Source organism: Cibotium barometz, chromosome 26 (assembly GCF_041138505.1).
Source record: "Cibotium barometz isolate CiBa-2024 chromosome 26, ASM4113850v1, whole genome shotgun sequence".
Classification (NCBI taxonomy): Eukaryota; Viridiplantae; Streptophyta; class Polypodiopsida; order Cyatheales; family Cibotiaceae; genus Cibotium; species Cibotium barometz.
Window position 1 is genome coordinate 31,688,396 of NC_141071.1, and position 22,569 is coordinate 31,710,964.

At 38.6% G+C, this 22,569-nt stretch overlaps 1 protein-coding gene across 1 annotated transcript in view; it reads left to right on the top strand.

The window, feature by feature from the left end:
* Positions 1-20,567, top strand: part of LOC147623881 (uncharacterized) — a 53,528-nt gene extending 32,961 nt beyond the window's left edge. Inside the window, exons 3-5 of the mRNA XM_086820815.1 lie at positions 19,351-19,724; positions 19,825-19,885; positions 20,035-20,567. Coding sequence (XP_086676941.1) covers positions 19,351-19,724; positions 19,825-19,885; positions 20,035-20,391 — 792 coding nt within the window. The 3' untranslated portion in view covers positions 20,392-20,567. The remainder of the gene's footprint in view (positions 1-19,350; positions 19,725-19,824; positions 19,886-20,034) is intronic.
* Positions 20,568-22,569: the final 2,002 nt, after the last annotated feature.

Consider the following 22,569-nt stretch of genomic DNA (forward strand, 5'->3'; position numbering starts at 1 on the left):
ACAAGCCTAGATTTTGATTTGTGAATTGAGAATTTATCAATGAGAAGCATTACTTGAATAGAGAATTGGTCATAAGAATGACCATTCTTTTGGAGAGAGAGAGATAAACATAAAAAGCATCCTAATTAAGCGTAAACATAAAAAGCATCCTAATTAAGCATAAACATAAAAAGCATCCTAATTAAGCATAAATGTAAACTTTTCTTAATTATTCATTACAACTCTTAAGAAAAGCTTGATTTGCATTATAAACACTTAATTTAGAAACTTCTCAAGCTTGAGAGGGGTTGAGAAGTGAAAACATTGAGAATAGTAGAGAAAAACCATGAAGTTACACCTTACCTCTTGATTTTGCTTGCTTCTCTATCTTAGAAGAAGCCCCCAACCGATCAATTGGTTAGTATGTCAAGAGGAAAGCTCCAAGGATGGTTGAAGAGAGAGAGAAGCTCTAATCTCTCCAAAATGTAGAGGATTTTTAAGGGATAATACAAAATATCATTATTTTAATGTAATACTGGCTTGGTATAGTTCACAGATGAGAATACAAAAGAATGAGGGTCTATTTATAGGTGAGGGAGGCCACTGACTGAGTCCAACTAAGTTCTAGAATTTTCGAGCTTCAGTTTGGCTGAATTTGAACAAGATTTGGATCAGTTTGGCTCCCTTTTTTATTTGGTTTGATCCAGTAGAGAGGAGAGATAAAAATATTCTAATATTATTGATTTAAAAACTCATTCACATGTTTGAAATAGGCACCTCCTTAAAGTTTTCCCCCCTCCTTACCAAGGTGTCAAAAATGTATCATTATACCAAAATATCTCATTTTTTTTAGTAATATCTCATAGTTTTTAACTAATAAACCTTGTACTCAGTCAACTCTTCATCTTATGTGAGCATTTACTCATTTTTGGGTATTTTCTTTTATTATTTGGACTTATCTCATCCCCACACTTGGATTAATCCAATTGGTTCACCATAGGAACCTTAATTGAACCATAATCCAAAAATTTCTGAAAATCTTGACCCTTAGGCTAAGGTCCTTTATACACATTTTCAATTAATTCCAAGTGCACATTGGAAAGTTCTTTTTGAATTTTTGTTTCAGGGGAAACCATTTTAGACACTAGGAGGATTTTTATATCAAAAATCATCTCAATTTTGGATTATCTCTCTCTAGACATTTTCTCTCTCTAGGCCAAAATAGGGTAAAACAAGATCTTTCTTTTATTTCAGAGGGGGGAATAATTTCAAGAACATAAGGGGAGGTTCTTACACCTTTACACCTCAAAAGCTGGAGGGAGGAATCTTATAGTCATCAACAAATGATTCATCATCCCATTCTTCATCAAAAAAATGAGTACTCATCCAAAATGTCATCAATGACCATGTCCTCACAATCTCATGGTGTCATATCATGAGCTGAAAATGTTTCAATCAAAGCACTTATGAAAGATGTCCAATCATACCCATTTTTAGCTTACATATCCCCTTTAACCTCGTATATATTGGTGACTTGTCGAGAAAGATTCCGCAACAAAGTATCTTCATCTTCTTGCTGACCATAAGTTACAGCAAGTATCTCATCCACTTCAACACCCACTATGTGTGCATAAAGACCAACATAGTCATACTCTATGCAATGACCAAATGTGATAGTGAATGGAAGCCCTCATTTGCATTTTCTCAAGCTCAAATCTTGCAACATTGAGTGCATTGTTGATCTTCTATCCCCACTCAAAGAAAGAGGAAGACCAACTGTAGGTATTAATAATTCACATATATTACGCTTGTTTATCTTGGTTTCACTTGTAGAGTTTTTACCATCAATCATTATGCATTGTCTCCTTCAAATCACTCCCTTTGAAGAAAATAATGTTTGACTATGTGCCTCACCATGTGCACCAAATTAATACATAGGTGTATCAAACTCATTTGTCTCACCCTGTTGCATAGGCATCCTCAATGCACTTGCCCCCTCTTGGTGCATCAATGGTGGAAGAAAATTCTTCTTCCTAAAAATAGAACCACAACTCCAATCACCTTGTTGCAAATTAGCTTGAAGGCTATGTACTTCATTTGCATATGAAGTGTTAACAAGAGATCCATAAGCTTGCGGTTTGACTATCATAGCTTGAGACCTTTGTCTCCTTGTATATCAAAGAAATATTTCCTAGAGAACATTCAAGTGCTCATTTCTCCTCCACCTATTACTCTTTCTTAATGAAATTAGGCATTTCCATCCATATATCATGAGCTTCCCTTTTCCTTTCAGTGAATGACATATGCTCTCAATCATGTTTAACCACATCATCATCAACATACAATTGTTCTTCAAACATAGAAGACTGATTTTCCCCGAAATATAAAGATACTCTTTTGGGTTCTTCAAGGTTTGGTTCTAAGTGTCTAGATGAAGATATATGTTGCTTTCCATATATTTGAGAAGGAACGGCTTGGAAAGATGTAGGACTCATTTCCCTCAAGTGGCATGAATCCACTTGTGGCATTCTTTGTAGGATTCTCATGGGTAACCCTTGTAAAAGCCTCTTGCTTGTGTTGCTTGGCTTATATTTATTCTATAATGACCATGACTATCGTCATGGTTTTCATCAAGAAGATCCCATGAAAAGGTTGTTTGTCTCCTTGATGAAAACCATGACCATCATCATGCTTAAGTTGACCCATTGTTTGGGCTAACTTTTCTTCCACCTATCCAATTCTTTTAGCCATAGTGTCAAATTTTTCATTCATTTCCATCAACATTTGGATAAGAGTGTCATTTGAGACAGTATGTGAGGGTTGGGGGGTATGCTCATGGATACTTCCAACATTCACTTCTTCTTCAACCTCTCTAGAATGTTGCCCAAAAGCCTCCTCCAGTACCTCTATGTTACTATGTTCCACCATCTCTTTTCCCTCTATAACCTCGGAGCTCAATGCATTCTTTCTTGGCCTTCCTTTAGGCTTAGGTGCCATGAAAATTTATTATTTTTTGAAAATTATCCATAACTTGGGGTAAGGATGTCAGATTGGAGAGATATGATGCTTGATAAAAAGCTTATGAAATGCCGTATCAAACCATGCAAAGAACCAATTAAGATGAGGTGCCCTAATATCCTCTGTTTTAGGGTTCTCAAGTATATAGGCTAAAAATGGAAATTATGCTATAGAATACTAAAACTCGCCGGATTTTGGATAAAACCTAGTGTGTGAGCTTGTGACCACAATATCTAGGAGATAATTTCGAGCATTTTTCCATTGATAAAGTTTGAGAGTCTTTAGGAACATTTAAATAAACCAATGCCCCTGGTTCAAAAGACTAAGGGGAGAGTCCTCTATCATCATAAAATTGTGCCCTATCTTGAGCACTCCTAATAGAATCCCGAGCTTCGGTCAGCATTTCCTACATATCACGCAAGAAATCCCTCGATGCATCAAGCTCAATGTCCTTAAGACCAACATCAATAGGTGCCTTGGGTTGATACCCATACATAAGCATAAACGGAATAAACCACTACGCATATGTTTAGAACTATTATAGGCAAATTACTATGTAAATGCATTATCTAGCCATATAAGTCAAATATGTATGAGGAGATATGCAAGCTTGGTGGGTATGGAATATATTTATATCTTATCCTATTAAAATCCTAAGATCTCGCTAGATAATCATCATACATAAACATGCATTAATTAGGCATAATCTTATCCAGCCAACCAACCCCGAGCCCAAGGGATGCACACACGAATTACAATGAAGTACCTCATACCTTAACCTTGATGTCCCATACCACCAAGAGGTATGACTCCAATCTAGCAGCACTTAGCTCTAATATGAAATGGCAAGAATGTAGATACAATCCTCTACCCAAGAGAACATTGCTTGAGTGTGCGTCATGCCCCTATTTTATAGGAGGACCCTCAATTGAATCTTGACTCTCCATTTCCCTTGTGTGACCCTTAGATTCTTGACCCTAACCGCAACCTTTAAGATTAGTCCTAACCCTTGCTCCACTAGAGCTTGTTCCCATGCTCCCATGCTCAGAAGCCTGATGTGGGTTAGCCTCCTAGTATATCATCCACATAACCAACCCCGATCCTCCCAAGGAATGCACACATGAACTACAATGAAGTTCCTCATACCTTAACCTTGATGTCCTAGACCACCAAGAGTTTTGATGGGAATCTAGCAGCACTTAGCTCTAATATGAAACCGCAAGAATGTAGATAAAAACCTTTACACAAGAGAACATCCCTTGAGTGTGCCACATGCCCCTATTATATAGGAGGGCCCTCAAGTGACTCTTAACTCTCCATTTCCCATGTGGGACTCTGGGATGCCTGACCCTAATCTCAACATTTACCCATGGTCCACTAGATCTTGTTCCCATGCTCCGATTCTCACAAGCCTAATGTGGGTTAGCATATTCTAGTATATGCACATATAATGTGCACATAACGTACTTCCACTCTCTCAAAGGAAATCTACGCTAAACATTTCCAACTGAATCCTAAATTGAATCCTCTATTTTCCTATCTTTCCACTTAATTTTAACCTCAGGGATTAGTCAACTACAACATTTCTTTTCCTTGAATTCAAGTACCCTTTCAGCTTCTTGTAGAGCATAGAATAAATCTTCGATTTCAATGAGTTCTTGAGGAGTAACTGTGTTATCCACACCTCCCAGTTTCTCTTTTAATCTACTGACATGAAAGACTCGATGAACTCCAACATGTTTATGCAGTTTCAGTTCATATGCAGCTGTGCCAATCCGACGTATAACTCGAAATGGACCACAATATCCAGGAGATAATTTTGAGCATTTTCCCGTTGATGAAGTTTGAGAGTCATTAGTAACTTTTAAATAAACCAACACTCCTAATTCAAGAGACCGAGGTAAGCGTCCTCGATCAGCATAAAACCGTGCCCTATCCTGAGCACCCTTGTTGATAGAATCTTGAGCTTCGGTCAGCATTGCCTACATATCATGCAAGAAATCTCTCGATGCATCAAGCTCAATGTCCTTTAGACCGGCATCAATAGGTGCTCTGGGTTGATACCCATACATAAGCATGACTGGACTAAAACCAATAGCCATATGTTTAGATCTCTTATAGGAAAATTCCATAATTGGAAGAAAAGTTTTCCAATTTGATGCTTCTCCAGAGACATATGCACGAAACATATTCTCTACAATGAAGTACCTCATACCTTAACATTGATTTCCCATACCACCAAGAGGTACAACTCCAATCCATACAATGGCCCCAAGGCCGTTCATAGTAGCCTTGCCCTGCATGGCCCATTATTCACATATTTTGAGCTTAGCTTTTGCTTCATTACAGTTAACTATATGCTCCCGATGAATGTGATGACCATGGGACCATAATGCACCAATTTTACGATACTACAATAGACATTAAAGCAAAAAAATATCAATAATATGAGAAATAAAATTACATAGGGTTGCGTATGTGCTTTAACTTACTTCTCTAGCTCACTGGTCCTTTCACTGTTATGTCTTGCTTATGTAAATGCATTATCTAGCCATATAAGTGATATATGTATGAGGAGACATCATTCAAACTTGGTGGGTATGGAAGATATCTATATCTTCTCCTCTTAAAACCCTAAGATCTCTCTAGATAATCATCATGCATAAACATGTATTAATCAGGCACAGCATAATCTTATCCACCAACCACCCCCGAGCCCAAGGGATGCACACATGAATTATAATTAAGTACCTCATACCTTTACCTTGATGTCCTATACCACCAAGAGGTATGACTTCAATCCAACAACACTTAGCTCTAATATGAAATGGCAAGAATGTAGATATAATCCTCTAGACAAGAGGACATCCCTTGAGTGTGCTCATGCCCCTATTATAAAATGAGGGACCTCAAGTGACTCTTGACTCTCCATTTCCCACGTGTGACCCTTGGATGCCTGACCCTAATCTCAACCCTTAAGGTTAGTCCTAACCCATGCTCCACTAGAGCTTGTTCCCATGATCCCATGCTCACAAGCCTACTGTGGGTTAGCCTCCTAGTATATCATCCACCCAACCACCCTGGAGCCAAAGGGATGCACATATGAATTACAATGTAGTACCTCATACCTTAACCTTGATGTCCCATACCACCAAGAGGTATGACTCCAATCCAACATCACTTAGCTCTAATATGAAATAGCAAGAATGTAGATACAATCCTCTACACACAAGAGAACATCCCTTGAGTGTGCCGCATGCCACTATTATATAGGAGGGCCCTCAAGTGCCTCTTCACTCTCAATTTCCTATGTGTGACCTTTGGATGCATGACCCTAACCTCAACTCTTAAGGTTTGTCCTAATGCATGCTCCATTAGAGCTTGTTCCCATGCTCACAAGCCCAATGTGAGTTAGCCTCCTAGTATATGCACATATAATGTGCACATAACATACTTGCCCTCTCTCAAAACATTGCACTAAAAATTTTCAACTGACTCCTAGGTGGAATCCTCTATTTTCCAATCTTTCCACTTAATTTTAACCTCAAGGATTAGTGGACTACAAAGTTTCCTTTCCCCGAATTCAAGTACCTTTTTAGGTTCATGTGGAACATAGGATAAATCTTCGACTTCAACCAGTTCTTAAAGAGTAACTATGTTATCCTCACCTCTCAGTTTCTCTTTCAATCTACTCACATGAAAGACTGGATGAACTCTAAAATGTTAAGGCAGTTTTAGTTCATATGCAACCATGCCAATCCAACATATAACTAGAAATGGACCACAATATCTAGGAGATAATTTTGAGCATTTTCCCGTTGATAAAGTCTGAGAGTCTTTAGGAACTTTTAAATAAACCAATGCTCATGTTTCAAAAGACCGAGGTGAGTGTCCTCTATCACCATAAAACGGTGTCCTATCTTGAGAGTACTCTTGATAGAATCTCGAGATTCGGTCAGAATTTCTTGCATATCATGCAAAAAATCCCTAGATGCATCAAGCTCAATGTCCTTAAGACCGGCATCAGTAGGTGCCCTTGGTTCATACCCATACATAAGCATGACCAGACTAAAACCAGTAGCTATATGTTTAGAACTGTTATAAGCAAATTCCATCATTGACAGATACTTTTCCCAATTTGATGCTTCTCCAGAGACATATGCACGAAGCATATTATCTACAATAAAGTGCCTCATATCTTAACCTTGATGTCCCATATACCACCAAGAGGTATGACTCCAATCCCTACAATGACCCCCCAAGGCCATATTTATTTACATATTTTGACCTTAGCTTCTGCTTCATTACACTTATATATATGCTCCACCTGAAAGTGATGACCATGGGACCATAATGCACCAAATTTATGACTGATCCTTTCATTGTTACATAGAAATATAATTACATAGGGTTGTGTATGAGAAATATAATTACATAGGGTTGTGTATGTGCTTTAGCTTACTTCATTGATCCTTTCACTTTTATGTCTTGCTTATGTACATGCATTATCTATCCATATAAGTGCTATATGTATGTGGAGACATGCAAGCTTGGTGGGTATGGAAGATATCTATATCTTCTCGTGTTAAAACCCTAAGATCTCTCTAGATAATAATTATGCATAAACATGTATAGATCAGGCATAATCTCATCCACCCAACCACCCCCGAGCCCAAGGGATGCACATTATATAGAAGGGCCCTCAAGTGAGTCTTGACTCTCCATTTTCCATGTGTGACCCTTGGATTCTTGACCCTAACCTCAACCCTTAAGGTTAGTCCTAATGCATGCTCCATTAGAGCTTGTTCCCATGCTCCCATACTAACAAGCCTAATGTGGGTTAGCCTCCTAGTATATGCACATATAATGTGCTCATAACATACTTCCCTTCTCTTAAAACATTGCACTCTTGCAATGAAGAGAAGGAAATCTGCGCTGAACATTCTCAACTGACTCCCAATTCGAATCCTCTATTTCCCAATCTTTTCACTTATTTTAACCTTAGGGAGTAGTCGACTACAAAGTTTCCTTTACCTAAATTCAAGTACCGTTTTCAGGTTTGTGTGGAACAAGAGATAAATCTTTGACTTCAATGCATTCTTGACGAGTAAATATGTTATCCTCACCTCCTATTTCTCTTTCAAACTACTGACCTAAAACACTAAATAAACTCTAACATTTTCAGGTAATTTTAGTCCATACGCAACCATGCCAATCCGACATATAACTTGGAATGGACCACAATATCTAGGAGATTATTTTAAGAATTCTCCCGTTGATAAAGTCTGAGAGTGTTTAGGAACTTTTGAATAAACCAACAATCTTGGTTCAAAAGACCGAGATGAGCATCCTCTATCAGCATTAAACCATGCCCTATCGTGAGCACTCTTGATATAGAATCTCGAGCTTCGATAAGCATTTCCTGCATATCACGCAAGAAATCCCTCGATGCATCAAGCTCAATGTCCTTAAGACCAACATCAATAGGTGCCCTGGGTTGATACCCATACATAAGCATGAATGGACTAAAACTAGTAGCCGTATGTTTAGAACTTTTATAGGGAAATTCCATCATTGGAAGATACTTTTCCCAATTTGATACTTTTCCAGAGACATGTAGGAAGCATATCCTCTACAATTAAGTACCTCATACCTTAACCTTGATGTCCCATACTACCAAAAGGTATGTCTCCAATCCCTACAATGAACCCAAGGTCATATTTATAGTAGCTTTGCCCTACATGGCCCATTATTTACATATTTTGACCTTAGCTTTTGCTTCACCACACTTATATATATTCTCCACGTGAAAGTAATGACCATGGGACCATAATGCGCCAAATTACCATACTGCAATAGACATTAAAGCAAAACAATATTAATAATATTAGAAATAAAATTGCATAGGGTTGTGTATGTGTTTTAACTTACTTCTCTAGCCATTTGATCCTTTCACTGTTATGTCGTGCTTATGTACATGCATTATCTAGCCATATAAGTGACATATGTATGAGGAAACATGCAAGCTTGGTGGGTATGGAAGATATCTATATCTTCTCCTATTAAAACCCGAAGATCTCTCTAGATAATCATCATGCATAAACATGGATAAATGAGGCATAATCTCATCCACGCAACCACCCCAGAGCCCAAGGGATGCACACATGAATTACAATGAAGTACCTCATACATTAACCTTGAAGTCGCATTCCACCAAGAGGTATGACTTCAATCCGGCATCACTTAGCTCTAATATGAAAAAGCAAAAATGAAGATACAACCCTCTATACACAAGAGAACATCCCTTGAGGGTTCCCCATGCCCCTATTATATACGAGGGCCCTTAAGTGACTCTTGACTCTCCATTTCCCATGTGTGACCCTTGGATGCCTAACCCTAACCGTAACCCTTAAGGTTAATCCTTACCCATGCTCCACTAGAGCTTGTTCCCATTCTCCCATGCTCATAAGCCTAATGTGGGTTAGCCTCCTAGTATATCATCCACCCAACAACCCCCGAGCCTCCCAAGGGATGCACACGTAAACTACAATAAAGTACCTCATACACTTAACCTTGATGTCCCATACCACCAAGAGGTATGACTCCAATCTAGCAGCACTTAGCTCTAATATAAAATGGCAAGAATGAAGATACAATCCTCTACACAAGAGAACATCCCTTGAGTGTGCAGCATGCCCCTATTATATAGGAGGGCCCTCAAGTGAGTCTTGACTCTCCATTTTCCATGTGTGACCCTTGGATGCCTGACCCTAACCTCGACCCTTAAGGTTAGTTCTAACCCATGCTCCCATGCTCATAAGCCTAATGTGGGTTAGTCTCCTAATATATGCACATATAATGTGCACATAACATGCTGCCCCTCTTTTAAAACATTGCACTCTTGTAATGATAAGAAGTAAATCTACGCTGAACATTCTTAAATGACTCCCAAGTTGAATTCTCTATTTCCCAATCTTTCTACTGAGTTTGAACCTCAGGGATTAGTCGACTACAAAGTTTCCTTTCCTTGAATTCAAGTACCTTTTCAGGCTCATGTGGAATACAGGATAGATCTTGGACTTCAACGAGTTCTTGAGGAGGAGTAACTGTGTTATCCTCACCTCCTAGTTTCTCTTTCAATCAAGAGACATGAAAGACTGGATGAACTCTACCATTTTGAGGTAGTTTTAGCTCATACGCAACTATCCCAATCCAACGTATAACTCCAAATGGACCACAATATCTAGGAGATAATTTCAAGAATTTTCTTGTTGATAAAGTGTGAGAGTCTTTAGTAAATTTTAAATAAACCAACGCTTCTAGTTCAAAAGATTTAGGTTAGCATCCTGTATCATCATAAAACCGTGCCCTATCCTGCGCACTCATGATAGAATCCTGAGCTTCAGTTAGCATTTCTTGCATATCACGTGCAAGAAATCCCTCGATGCATCAAGCTCAATGTCCTTAACACCGACACCATTAGGTGTCCTCCTGGGTTGATACCCATACATAAGCATGAACGGACTAAAACCAATAGCTCTATGTTTAGAACTGTTATAGGAAAATTCCATCATTAGAAGATACTTTTTCCAATTTGATGCTTTTTCAGAAAAATATACAAGTAGCGTATCCTCTACAATGAAGTACCTCATATCTTAACCTTGATGTACCATACCACCAAGAGGTATGACTCCAATCCCTACAATGATCCCAAGGTCATATTTATAGTAGCCTTGCCCTGCATGGCCCATTATTTACATCTTTTGACCTTAGCTTCTGTTGCATTACACTTACGTATATGCTCCACGTGATGAAAGTGATGACCAAATGGGACCATAATGCACCAAATTTACGATATTACAATCGACATTAAAGAAAAAACATATCAATAATATAATAAATATAATTACATTGGATTGTGTATGTGTTTTAACTTACTTCTCTAGCCAACTGATCCTTTCACTGTTATGTCTTGGTTATGTACATGCATTATCTAGCCACATAAGGGACATATGTATGAGGAGACATGCAAGCTTGGTGGATAGGGAAGATATTTACATCTTCTCTTCTTAAAACCCTAAGATCTCTCTAGATAATCATCATGGATACACATGCATTAATCAAACATAATCTCATCCACCCAACCACCCCCGAGCCCAACGGATGCACATATGAATTAGAATGAAGTACCTGCTACCTTAATCTTGATGTCCTATACAACCAAGAGGTATAACTCTAATCCAATAGCACTTAGCTCTAGTATGAAATGGCAAGAATGTAGATACAATCCTCTACACAAGAGAACACTCCTTGAGTGTGCCCCATGCCACTATTATATAGGAGGGCCCTCAAGTGACTCTTGACTCTCCATTTCCCAGGTGTAACCCTTTGATGCTTGACCCTAACCTCAACCCTTAAGCTTAGTCCTAACCCTTGATCCATTAGAGCTTGTTCCCATGTTCCCATGCTCACAAGCCTAATGTGGGTTAGTCTCCTAGTATATGCACATATAATGTGCATATAACATATTTTCCCTCTCTCGAAACATTGCACTATTGCAATGAAAAGAAGGACATCTGCGCTGAACATTCTCAATTGACTCCCAAGTCGAATCCTCTATTTCCCTATCTTTCGAGTTAATTTTAACCTCAGGGAGGATTAGTCAACTATGAAGTTTCCTTTCTGTGAATTCAAGTACCTTTTTCAAGTTCGTGTGGAACATAGGATAAATCTTTGACTTCAAAAAGTTCTTGAGAAGTAACTGTGTTATCCTCACGTCTCAGTTTCTCTTTCAATCGACTGACATGAAAGACTGGATGAACTTTAATATGTTGAGGCAGTTTTAGTTCATACGCAACCGTGCCAATCCGACATATAACTCGAAATGGACCACAAGATCTAGGAGATAATTTCAAGCATTTTCTCGTTGATTAAGTCTAAGAGTGTTTAGGAACTTTTAAATAAACCAACGCTCCTGGTTCTAAAGAGACCGAGATGAGCATCCTCTATCAACATAAAACATGCCCTATCATGAGCATTGCCGATAGAATCCCAAGCTTCGTTAGCATATCACACAAGAACTCCCTCGATGCATACAACTCAATGTCCTTAAGGCCGACATCAATAGGTGCCCTCAGTTGATACCCATACATAAGCATAAACGGACTAAAACCAGTAGCCATATGATTAGAACTATTATAGACAAATTCCATCATTGGAAGATACTTTTTCCAATTTGATGCTTTTCTAGAGACATATGCACGAAGCATATCCTCTAAAATGAAGTACCTCATACCTTAACTTGGATGTCCCATACCACCAAGAGGTATGACTCCAATCCCTACAATGACCCCAAGGCCGTATTTAAAGTAGCCTTTCCATCCATGGCCCATTATTTACATATTTTGACCTTAGCTTCTGCTTCATTACACTCAACTATATGCTCCATGTCAAAGTGATACCCAAGGGACCATAATGCGGCAAATTTATGATACTACAATAGACATTAAAGAAAAAAATATCAATAATATGAGAAATATAATTATATAAGGTTGTGTATGTGCTTTAACTTACTTTTGTAGCTAACTGATCCTTTCACTGTTATGTCTTGCTTATGTACATGCATTATCTAGCCATATAAGTGACATATGTATGAAGAGACATGCAAGCTCGGTGGGTATGGAAGATATCTATATCTTTTGCTGTTAAAACCCTAAGATTTTTCTAGATAATCATCATGCATAAACATGCATGAATCAGGCATAATCTCATCCACCCAACCACCCCCAAGCCCAAGGGATGCACACATGAATTACAATGAAGTACCTCATACCTTATCCTTGATGTCCCCGATACCACCAAGAGGTATGACTCCAATCCAACAGCACTTAGCTCTAATATAAAATGGCAAGAATGTAGATATAATCCTCTACACAAGAGAACATCCCTTGAGTGTGCCCCATGTCCCTAGAATATAAGAGAGCCCTTAAGTGACTATTGACTCTCCATTTCCCATGTGTGACCCTTTGATGCCTGACCCTAATCTCAACCCTTAAGGTTAGTTCTAACCCATGCTGCATTAGAGCTCGTTCCCATGCTACCATGCTCACAAGCCTAATGTGGGTTAGCCTCCTAGTATATGCACATATAATGTGCACATAACATACTTTCCCTCTCTCAAAATATTACACTCTTGTAATAAAAAGAAGGAAATCTATACTGAACATTCTCAAAACTGACTCCCAAGTCGAATCCTCTATTTCCCAATCTTTTCACTTAATTTTAAGCTTAGGGATTAGTCGACTATGAAGTTTCCTTTCCCTAAATCTAAGTACCTTTTCAGGTTGGTGTGGAACAAGGGATAAATCTTCAACTTCAACGAGTTCTTGAGGAGTAACTATGTTATCGTCACCTCCCAGTTTCTTTTTCAATCTACTGACATGAATGACTGGATGAACTCTAACATGTTGAGGTAATTTTAGTTCATATGCAAGCGTGCCAATCCGACATATAACTCAAAATGGACCACAATATCTAGGAGATAATTTTGGGCATTTTCCCTTTGTCAGAGTCTTTAGGAACTTTTAAAGAAGCCAACACTTTTGGTTCAACAAACCAAGGTGAGCGTCCTCTATCAGCAGCATAAAACTGTGCCCTATCCTGATGAGAACTCCTCATAGAATCCTGATCTTTGGTTAGCATTTCTTGCAAATCACACAAGAAATCCCTTGATGCATTAAGCTCAATGTCCTTAAGACCGACATCAATAGGTGCCTTGGGGAGTCGATACCCACACATAAGCATGAAGGGACTAAAACCAGTAGTCATAAGTTTAGAACTGTTATAGGAAAATTCCATCATTGGAAGATAATTTTCCTAATTTGATGCTTTTCTAGAGACATATGCATGAAGCATATCCTCTACAATGAAGTACCTCATACCTTAACCTTGATATCCCATACCACCAAGAGGTATGACTCCAATCCCTACAATGACCCCAACACTGTATTTACAGTAGCCTTGCCCTGCATGGCCCATTATTTACCTATTTTGACCTTAGCTTATACTTCATTACCCTTATCTATATCCTCCACGTGAAAGTGATGACCATGGGACCATAATGCGCCAATTTTATGATACTACAATAGACATTAAAGCAAACAAATATCAATAATATGAGAAAAATAATTATAAAGAGTTGTGTATCTGCTCGGGGGGGTCACTTGTATAAATATGTAAGTATCACGTGGGTTCAACAGAAGGACATTTTAAATATTTAAAACTTACAGAAATATATTTACAGAGGGGATTTATTTATTGTATTTTTAAAAAAAATTACAGATATGAATAGGAAAGGATACATTATATTCACTAAAAAATTCACAGATAAGGGACTTTTTAAATAGGCCTTGAACGCACGTGATATAGAGGATTTACATATAGTGACCCTCTCGAGTGTATCTGCTTTAACTTACTTCTTTAGCGGACTGATCCTTTCACTGTTATGTATTGCTTCTTTACGTACATGCATTATCTAGCCATATAACTGACATATGTATGAGGAGACATGTAATCTTGGTGGGTATGGAAGATATCTATATCTTCTGTTGTTAAAACCTTAAGATTTGTCTAGATAATCATCATGCATAAACATGCATTAATCAAGCATATTCTCATCCACCCAACCACCCCCGAGCCCAAGGGATGCACACTACAATGAAGTACCTCATACCTTAACTTTGATGTCCCATACCACCAAGAGATATGACTCCAATCCAACAGCACTTAGCTCTAATATGAAATGGAAAGAATGTAGATATAATCATCTACACACGAGAACATCCCTTGAGTGTACCCCATGTCCCTATTATATAGGAGGGCCCTCAAAAGTGACTCTTAACTCTACATTTCCAATTTGTGACCCTTGGATGCCTGACCGTAACCTAAACCCTTAAGGTTAGTCGTAACCCATGCTTCACTAGAGCTTGTTGCCATGCTCCCATGGTCACAAGCCTAATGTGGGTTAGCCTCCTAGTATATGCACATATAATGTGGGTTAGCCTCCTAGGATATGCACATATAATGTGCACATAACATAATTTCCCTCTCTGAAAACATTGCACTCTTACAATGAAAAGAAGAAAATCTTTGCTAAACATTCTCAACTGACTCCCAAGTTGAATCCTATATTTTCCTATCTTTCCACTTAATTTTAACCTCAGGTATGAGTTGACTACAAAGTTTCTTTTCTCTAAATTCAAGTACCTTTTCAGGTTCGTGTGGAATATAGGATAAATCTTTGTCTTCAATGAGTTCTTGAGGAATGACTGTGTTATCCTCACCTCCCAATTTCTCTTTTAATCTATTGACATGAAAGATTGGATGAACTCTAACATGTTGAGGCAGTTTTAGTTCATACGCAATCGTGTCAATCCGCCGTATAACTCGAAATGGACCACAATATCTAGGAGATAATTTCGAGCATTTTTCCGTTGATGAAGTAGTCTGAGAGTCTTTAGGAATTTTTAAATAAACCAATGCTCCTGGTCCAAAAGACTGAGGTGAGGAGACATGCAAGCTTGGTGAGTATGAAAGATATCTATATCTTCTTCTGTTAAAACCCTAAGATCTCTCTAGATAAGTATCATGCATAAATATGCAATAATCATGCATAATCTCATCCACCCAACCACCCTCCATGGGGGGTGCACTACTAGAAAACTCTAGCTATAACGTGCATTCAAGAGGTATTTAAAAAAACCCTTAACTAAAATTTCCTCCCCCAATAAAACAACCCCTCTTTACTTATGAACTAACATATTTTTTTCTAAAGTTGAATTAAAAAACCCCTCTTATTAATGTAATCCTGTTAATTTTTCTTAATGTATCTAATTAAAAACCCCTCCTATTGAAGTCACGTGGTACACTAACATTTTTTGAGGTGAACCCCTCGAGCCACCCTCGAGCCCAAGGGATGCACACATGAATGACAATGAAGTACCTCATACCTTAACCTTGATGTGCCATACCACGAAGAGGTATGACTCCAATCCTGCAACACTTAGCTCTAATATGAAATGGAAAGAATGCAGATACAATCCTCTACACAAGAGAACATCCCTTGAGTTTGCCCCATGCCCCTATTATATAGGAGGGCCCTCAAGTGACTCTTGACTCTCCATTTCCTATGTGTGACCCTTGGAAGCCTGACCCTAACCTCAACGCTTAAGGTTAATCTTTACCCATTCTCCACTAGAGCTTGTTCCCATGCTCCCATGCTCACAAGCCTAATGCGGGTTAGCCTTCTAGTATATGCACATATAATGTGCACATAACATCTCCTAAAAAGTCTTCTAGCATTTGTTTTTTCCACGTGTGCCTCTTTATACCTATCAATCCATTTTTACTTTTTTCAAGAATTCAAGAAAAAATTTATTGATTTTATTTCGTAAGGATTCATCTATCTTATGGGTGATCCCATTTCCTTGTAGTACATCTCTGGCAATACGATCATCGTCTTCTAGAACTTGTTCTAATCATGAGACTAAGCCACTCAACTTATTATTTTTTGTGAAGGCACCCTTGAGGCAATTCATATGGCATGTTGGGTTGCGTAAGGATGCAATCACCTTCTTAACTCTTATCTCCTCCATCTTAGAAAAAATCCAAGGTGCATGGAGTAGGATTACTTTGTTATCCAAATTGTTGCCAGACTTTCCATCTTCTTAACATCTTTCAAATCATCTTGTGTACCCTTACTGTCTCGCCTACCAATGAAGTGCTCCCAACAAAGAGTGCTCAATTATTTTGAATATATTTATGGAATCTAAGAGGTGATTAATTAGAAAACTTCTCCATCAAGGGAATTGATGACAGATATAGTCTCTTCATTCGAAAGAGTCGGTACTTTTATTCCCTCTACATAAATCTAACCTTCATTCTTTGAGGTGGTTGACCAATTAGATTCCCTTCTCATTGTGGATGATTGTTTGGAGGTATTTTGTGTGGCCTTGATATATCATCTTCTTTAGAGCTTGAGAATGACATTCATCTAAATGAGGTTCACAAATAGGACATGCATGATACCCACTTGTAGTACGGCCTGATTTCAAAACATTACATAGTCAGTACAAGTAGTAGGTAAGGTATCACCTTTTCAAGCTTTATATATATATACATATTTGTATAGTAAAATTTACTCAAGAACTTTCCATAGCCTAGAAATTTGTGGACCAAGCAAGAGATGCCCCTTCTTAGTGGTAAAATTTTCACTTTGTACTTTCTAGGTACTAGTAGATAAAGAAAGAGATGCTTCTTCTTAATGGTCAACCATGGTGGGATGTTATAATGTTCTAATACCACCATTGGCCATGTACCATGAAGCCGAACATAAACGAAATGAATTAACACCATCGATTCCATTGCTAGACCAAGATGTATATATCAGGTTCCTCCTTAAATTCAATCCATGCCTCCTCAATGTGTCTCTAGTCAATGGGAATCCTTAAGATACCATCTGATTGATTGCCATGCCATTAGCTATGCTATGGATTTGCACTTAAAAATTTGTTTTATCCTTGGGATTATTGGAAAATACCTTAAAATATTACAATTGTCTACGTAGATTCTAGGTTGCCATTAGAGCTCGTGCTTGAGGTGCATGGGTGGGCAAACACCATCAATTTATAAATTCGGTTTGTAATAGTAATTCTGTCAATGTTATTCTTTGTCTCTATTGTATCATTTTATAGATTGCTACATTTTTCTAGAGATTGATTTGGGACCAATCAAAGGGAATATGGAGATCCATGAGAGGGATTTTCATGCAAAAAATTTATCCTTGCTTACATGCACAATATTTTGAAAAAGGATCCTACATAGTGTTACATAGTTTGTTGGGACTCACCTAAAATTATCCTTGTTTACATGCATAATTTATTAAAGGATCCTACATAGTCTTACATAGCTTGTTGGGAAATCACTAAAAGCAAAGTTTATATTTCTTATTACCTATAGAGATTTCATGATAATGGGTTTTAAGGTATCTAAAAGGTGTGGCTATTAGTGAAACTAAATGTATAAACCATAGAACATGCATGTGTGAGTGTGTGCCTCTCCATAATCTCAATGTAAGCGATAATCAAACCACAAACCGAATACAAGAACGTAGAACATGCATGTTTGAATCTCAAATTTGATTCATTGTAAACACGAGTGAATCAATATAATATGAGAGTGAGATTAAGACAAACCGCCTTTGTAGTGGTTGGTTAGACATCTATTGAAGTGTATGGGTCTCTAAATTGACTGTCTGAAATCCTTTTGTATTTGCAAGAGTGAGTGTGAAAGTGAGAGAGGTTGCCAATATGGTGGGGACCCTAGGTCATTTTTCTAGTGTTGTCTACTGGATCTCCAAGGTGCCCATGAAGTTTGAGCTCCTACACACGGAAATTTGTCCAATTCTTAAAGGATTTAATGAGTGGCTTTGGATCAACGGTTTGATGCTTCTGATATATCATTAATGGAATCTTGTGATTGTAATTTGAGATTCACAAGCGGGATTAGTTTAGTGGAGTTGAAATTACTTTTCAGTATACTTGGATATCTTCTAAGTGTTAGATATTTCTTTGCAATATTGTTTTGAAGTCAAATAGAACCTCAGAAAGAAGGATCTTAACTTCATTGGCAAGTCTAGATTGTATGGCCACATCTAGCTACTCCAAAATCTAAATAGGAATGTTCACCCATTTGATTTGAAGCTGGTGCATGTACTCGACCTCTTAATAACATCAGATTTTGTATATCACCTTCAATTTGGCAAGGAACAGACCATCGTTAGCCAACCGTAAAAAATTAAAATAGCATCTTTACTTGAGTTATTTGATTAATTTTAGGACAAAATAAGGTCATTCGGATATTCACATGTGAACTTTCATGAAAAGTATTAAACTAAGATATAACTCTAGAGTGTCAAGGCACACACACAACCCTAAAGTGTCAAGGGATAGAACCCATAACCTCGAGCTAGAAGTTAGACGGGCTAGAACCCACAACCTCTTGGTTAGGGTAGGTTGTGACGAGTCGCTTGCCCCAACTTCTTGGTTAGGGTGGGTTATGATGAGTCCACTCGGGCAACTGCCTGCTCCGTGAGAACAGGATGGTATTTTCATTTTTACAGGATATTATTGCTTGCCCGAGTGACATAATTATTACAGGATAATGTTGCTCGCCCCAGTGACATTATTACAGGATGCTATAGGGAATTTTCATTTTTTTTCTGAGCGCGCGTACATGCATGGTGAAAAGAGCTGTGAATCGTGATTTATATCGTGGGAGTGTGTTCTTGTGGAGCAGCTGGACCGCAGGTATCAGCAGTATCGGGATCACATGCAGCTGATAATAACGTCGTTCGAGTCGGCGACCGGCGTGCTGGGGGCGGCGGCGCCGTACACCACACTAGCGAGGAGGGCGATGTCGAGGCAGTTCAGGGGGCTGAGGGACACGATAGGGGACCACATACATAAGGTATGCAAGGCGCTCGGGGAGGACCTTTCGAGCATGCCTATTTTGAACAAGGGCGAGAACCCCCGACTGCGCATAGTGGACCAGCGCTTCCGCCACCACTGCCTCCTCCAGCAGCAGAAACAGGCCTGGTGCCGCCAACGCAGCCTCCCCGAGCGCTCCGTCTCCATGCTGCGTGAATGGCTGTTCGAGCACTTCCTCCACCCGTAAGCTCTCATTTTAGCTTTTTTTAAAAATATAATTAAGAGAACTTTCTTTTCGATTTATACCATCTTCTCCAACTACGTTGTCTCCATGCTCTCCCAGGTATCCCAAAGACTCAGAGAAGCTCATGCTTGCTAGGCTCACCGGTCTCACAAGAAACCAGGTTTGCAACCCTTCCATGCAATGTCTAAGCTTGCATGCTCATTCAACCTGCATTTAATTTTGTAGACATCAATCTATCAATTACTTAAGAGCCGTGCATTTTAATTAGTGCATTTGACATGCAATGACTTGGAATATTGGCCAAAGCAGGTCTCAAACTGGTTCGTCAATGCACGAGTTAGACTTTGGAAACCTATGATTGAAGAGATGTTTGTGAAGGAGAGCAAAGTTCTAGAATCAAATGAAGCTACATCCAATGTTGGGAGTACTAATGCCCCTACTACATCTACCTCTCTTGCCGATGAGAAATCAACTAATTATGTACTTAACTATCACAATGCACGTGGAAGACGAGGAGATGAGCTCAACAAGACGTGTGGATTGGGATCCACACGTGTAGAGCACGTGGGTGGCGCATATGGCGAGATCATCACAACACAATCTCCACACTCAAAAATGGCTCCCGTGCATACAGACGGAATCGCACTTCTAAAACAATATCTATAACCCACGCATTCTCTTGGTTCCAATGACTAATGAGCTTCTCTTGGTTCCAATGACTAATTAGCTTTCCAGATACCATTTTATTTGAAAATTATAAGTGTATCACCTTTAATGACTCATTAGCTTTGAGCTACCATTTCTTTGAAAATTATAAATGTATCACCTTAACCACTAAAAAAGGTTCAGAGGTCAAATTTCTTTTTTGTTAAACACAATTATCTTAGGGGCTTGCAACTCTTGATTTTTGAACTAACTACATTCGCCTATAATTCCTTTTTCTTGTTGTTCACCAAGTCACTACAAGGAATGTCCCCTTTGCATATCCTTTCTAAATTCCCCTTTGAATATTCTTTGTAAAGTCCCCATGGCTAGATTTCTTATAGATTCTTATTTACATGAAGGCTTTTTTAAATTTAATATGATATAGGGAAAAAGTAGTAAGTTTGAAAGGATCAAGGGATCATTGTGTAGACGGTCACTAAGGGGCCGAGGTGACACTCCAAGAAAGTCTCCTAGGCCTTAAAAATCGTTTGCTGATGTGTCAATATGGGGTCGTTTGGAGTGTGGCATAAGACTTGTTTAATTAGAACGAGTTTAGTTCTAGCATTTTAGTGTTGCCAAGCTATCGGTTCTGCAGAATAACTTTTTGCCACCGATACAATAAACAGTTACCCACATGATTTATTATCTATTCTCTACTTACAAACTTATCTTTGTTAAAGTACAAAACATGTACGCTTACTAAATTTCTTTTTGGGTAGAACAGACTTTAGCTACTCTAATTTCTCATAACGATGTACCTCGTTAATATTACTAAAAGTCTCCTTGGGTAGAATAAACTTTAGCTACTCTTATCTCTCTTAACAATTTACATACCTCAATAATGTTACTTACTACTAAACATAATTCTATAATTGAGATAGTTAATGAAGGCATTAGTTGATATTATTGAAATACCTCCTTTGGATAGCTATGGTCTATAAAAAAAGACGCAATCCTTGAAAGCCTTAGGGTCATCCCTCATTGCTATAGAAGTTAGAGCGTATTGATTTTTTATAGCCATCTTACCTACTGCTGCGGAGAGTAAGAAATGTATTATTCTCAATCACAGAGAGTTGTTGGCGGTTAGTTTTTCATGAAAGATCCTTTAGACCGTACTTATAATGCATATGTTATAGACGTGGCTAGTCCATATGCACCTATGTGGATGGATGTATGGATGATGTGAATTGATGTGTGGATGATGCGATTGGATGTGATTTGATGTGGGAATGATGTGATGTGATAGGGATCGATGAAGAAAATAAAATTGTGGTAAGATGAGAAAAGATGGAGTCTAATGTGAAAGGATGCAGAGCAATGAGGAAAGATGGAAATATTGTTGGAACTGCATTGCATGTGAAATCTGTTTTTAAATGACTGTTTTATGTCAAGAATGCTGGGAAAGCATTTGGATCGTCTTGTGAATGAGGTCGTGGTGGAGACCTATCTGTTAAAGTTGCAACTGCTGACGGAGAGTCATCGGAGGACGTCTCGCGTAGCAAGGTCGACCGAGGTCTTGACCAGCCTCAGTTTGATTTAAATGATGAGCTTCCGGTACAGTGGATGAGGGACCAAGGAAGCGGCCTATGAGTGAAGCACTAGGTGACCTGCGAAGGATCCTAGAGGGTGCTGACCATACGATGCTCGGGCTCTGGGTCACCGAAGATACCCACAAGTACGTCGGGGAAGATATTGGAGCAAGGAGTAAGAGTTGTTTTCTGAATTCGGGCATGGATCTGGTTGATTGACCTTGCTCGTTCTCAATGGATGAGTCCATGGCTCTTTTATATGGATCTATTGGTTGATCTTGCTGATCTTCAACGGAGATTCCATCTGGTTATTTTTATGTGATTATATTGTCGGATACTATGAGCTATGAACTATTGAAAAGGCCCTTGAGTGAAGAGGTGGTGAGCGTTCTGGTTGTTTGCCAATGATGCCATAGGTACACCGATGAAGGAATGAATTGGAAATTAGGATTCAACAGGATAAATAGAGGATTATGATCAGTAACACTATGGTTTCATTAAATGAATATTTTAAAGATCGTTGAATCTATGAAAAAGGCAAGTTCATATTGGGTGTGTAAGTGGTGTGACTAGTTTTATGTTTGCGTGAATATACGGCTACTAGGGGGCG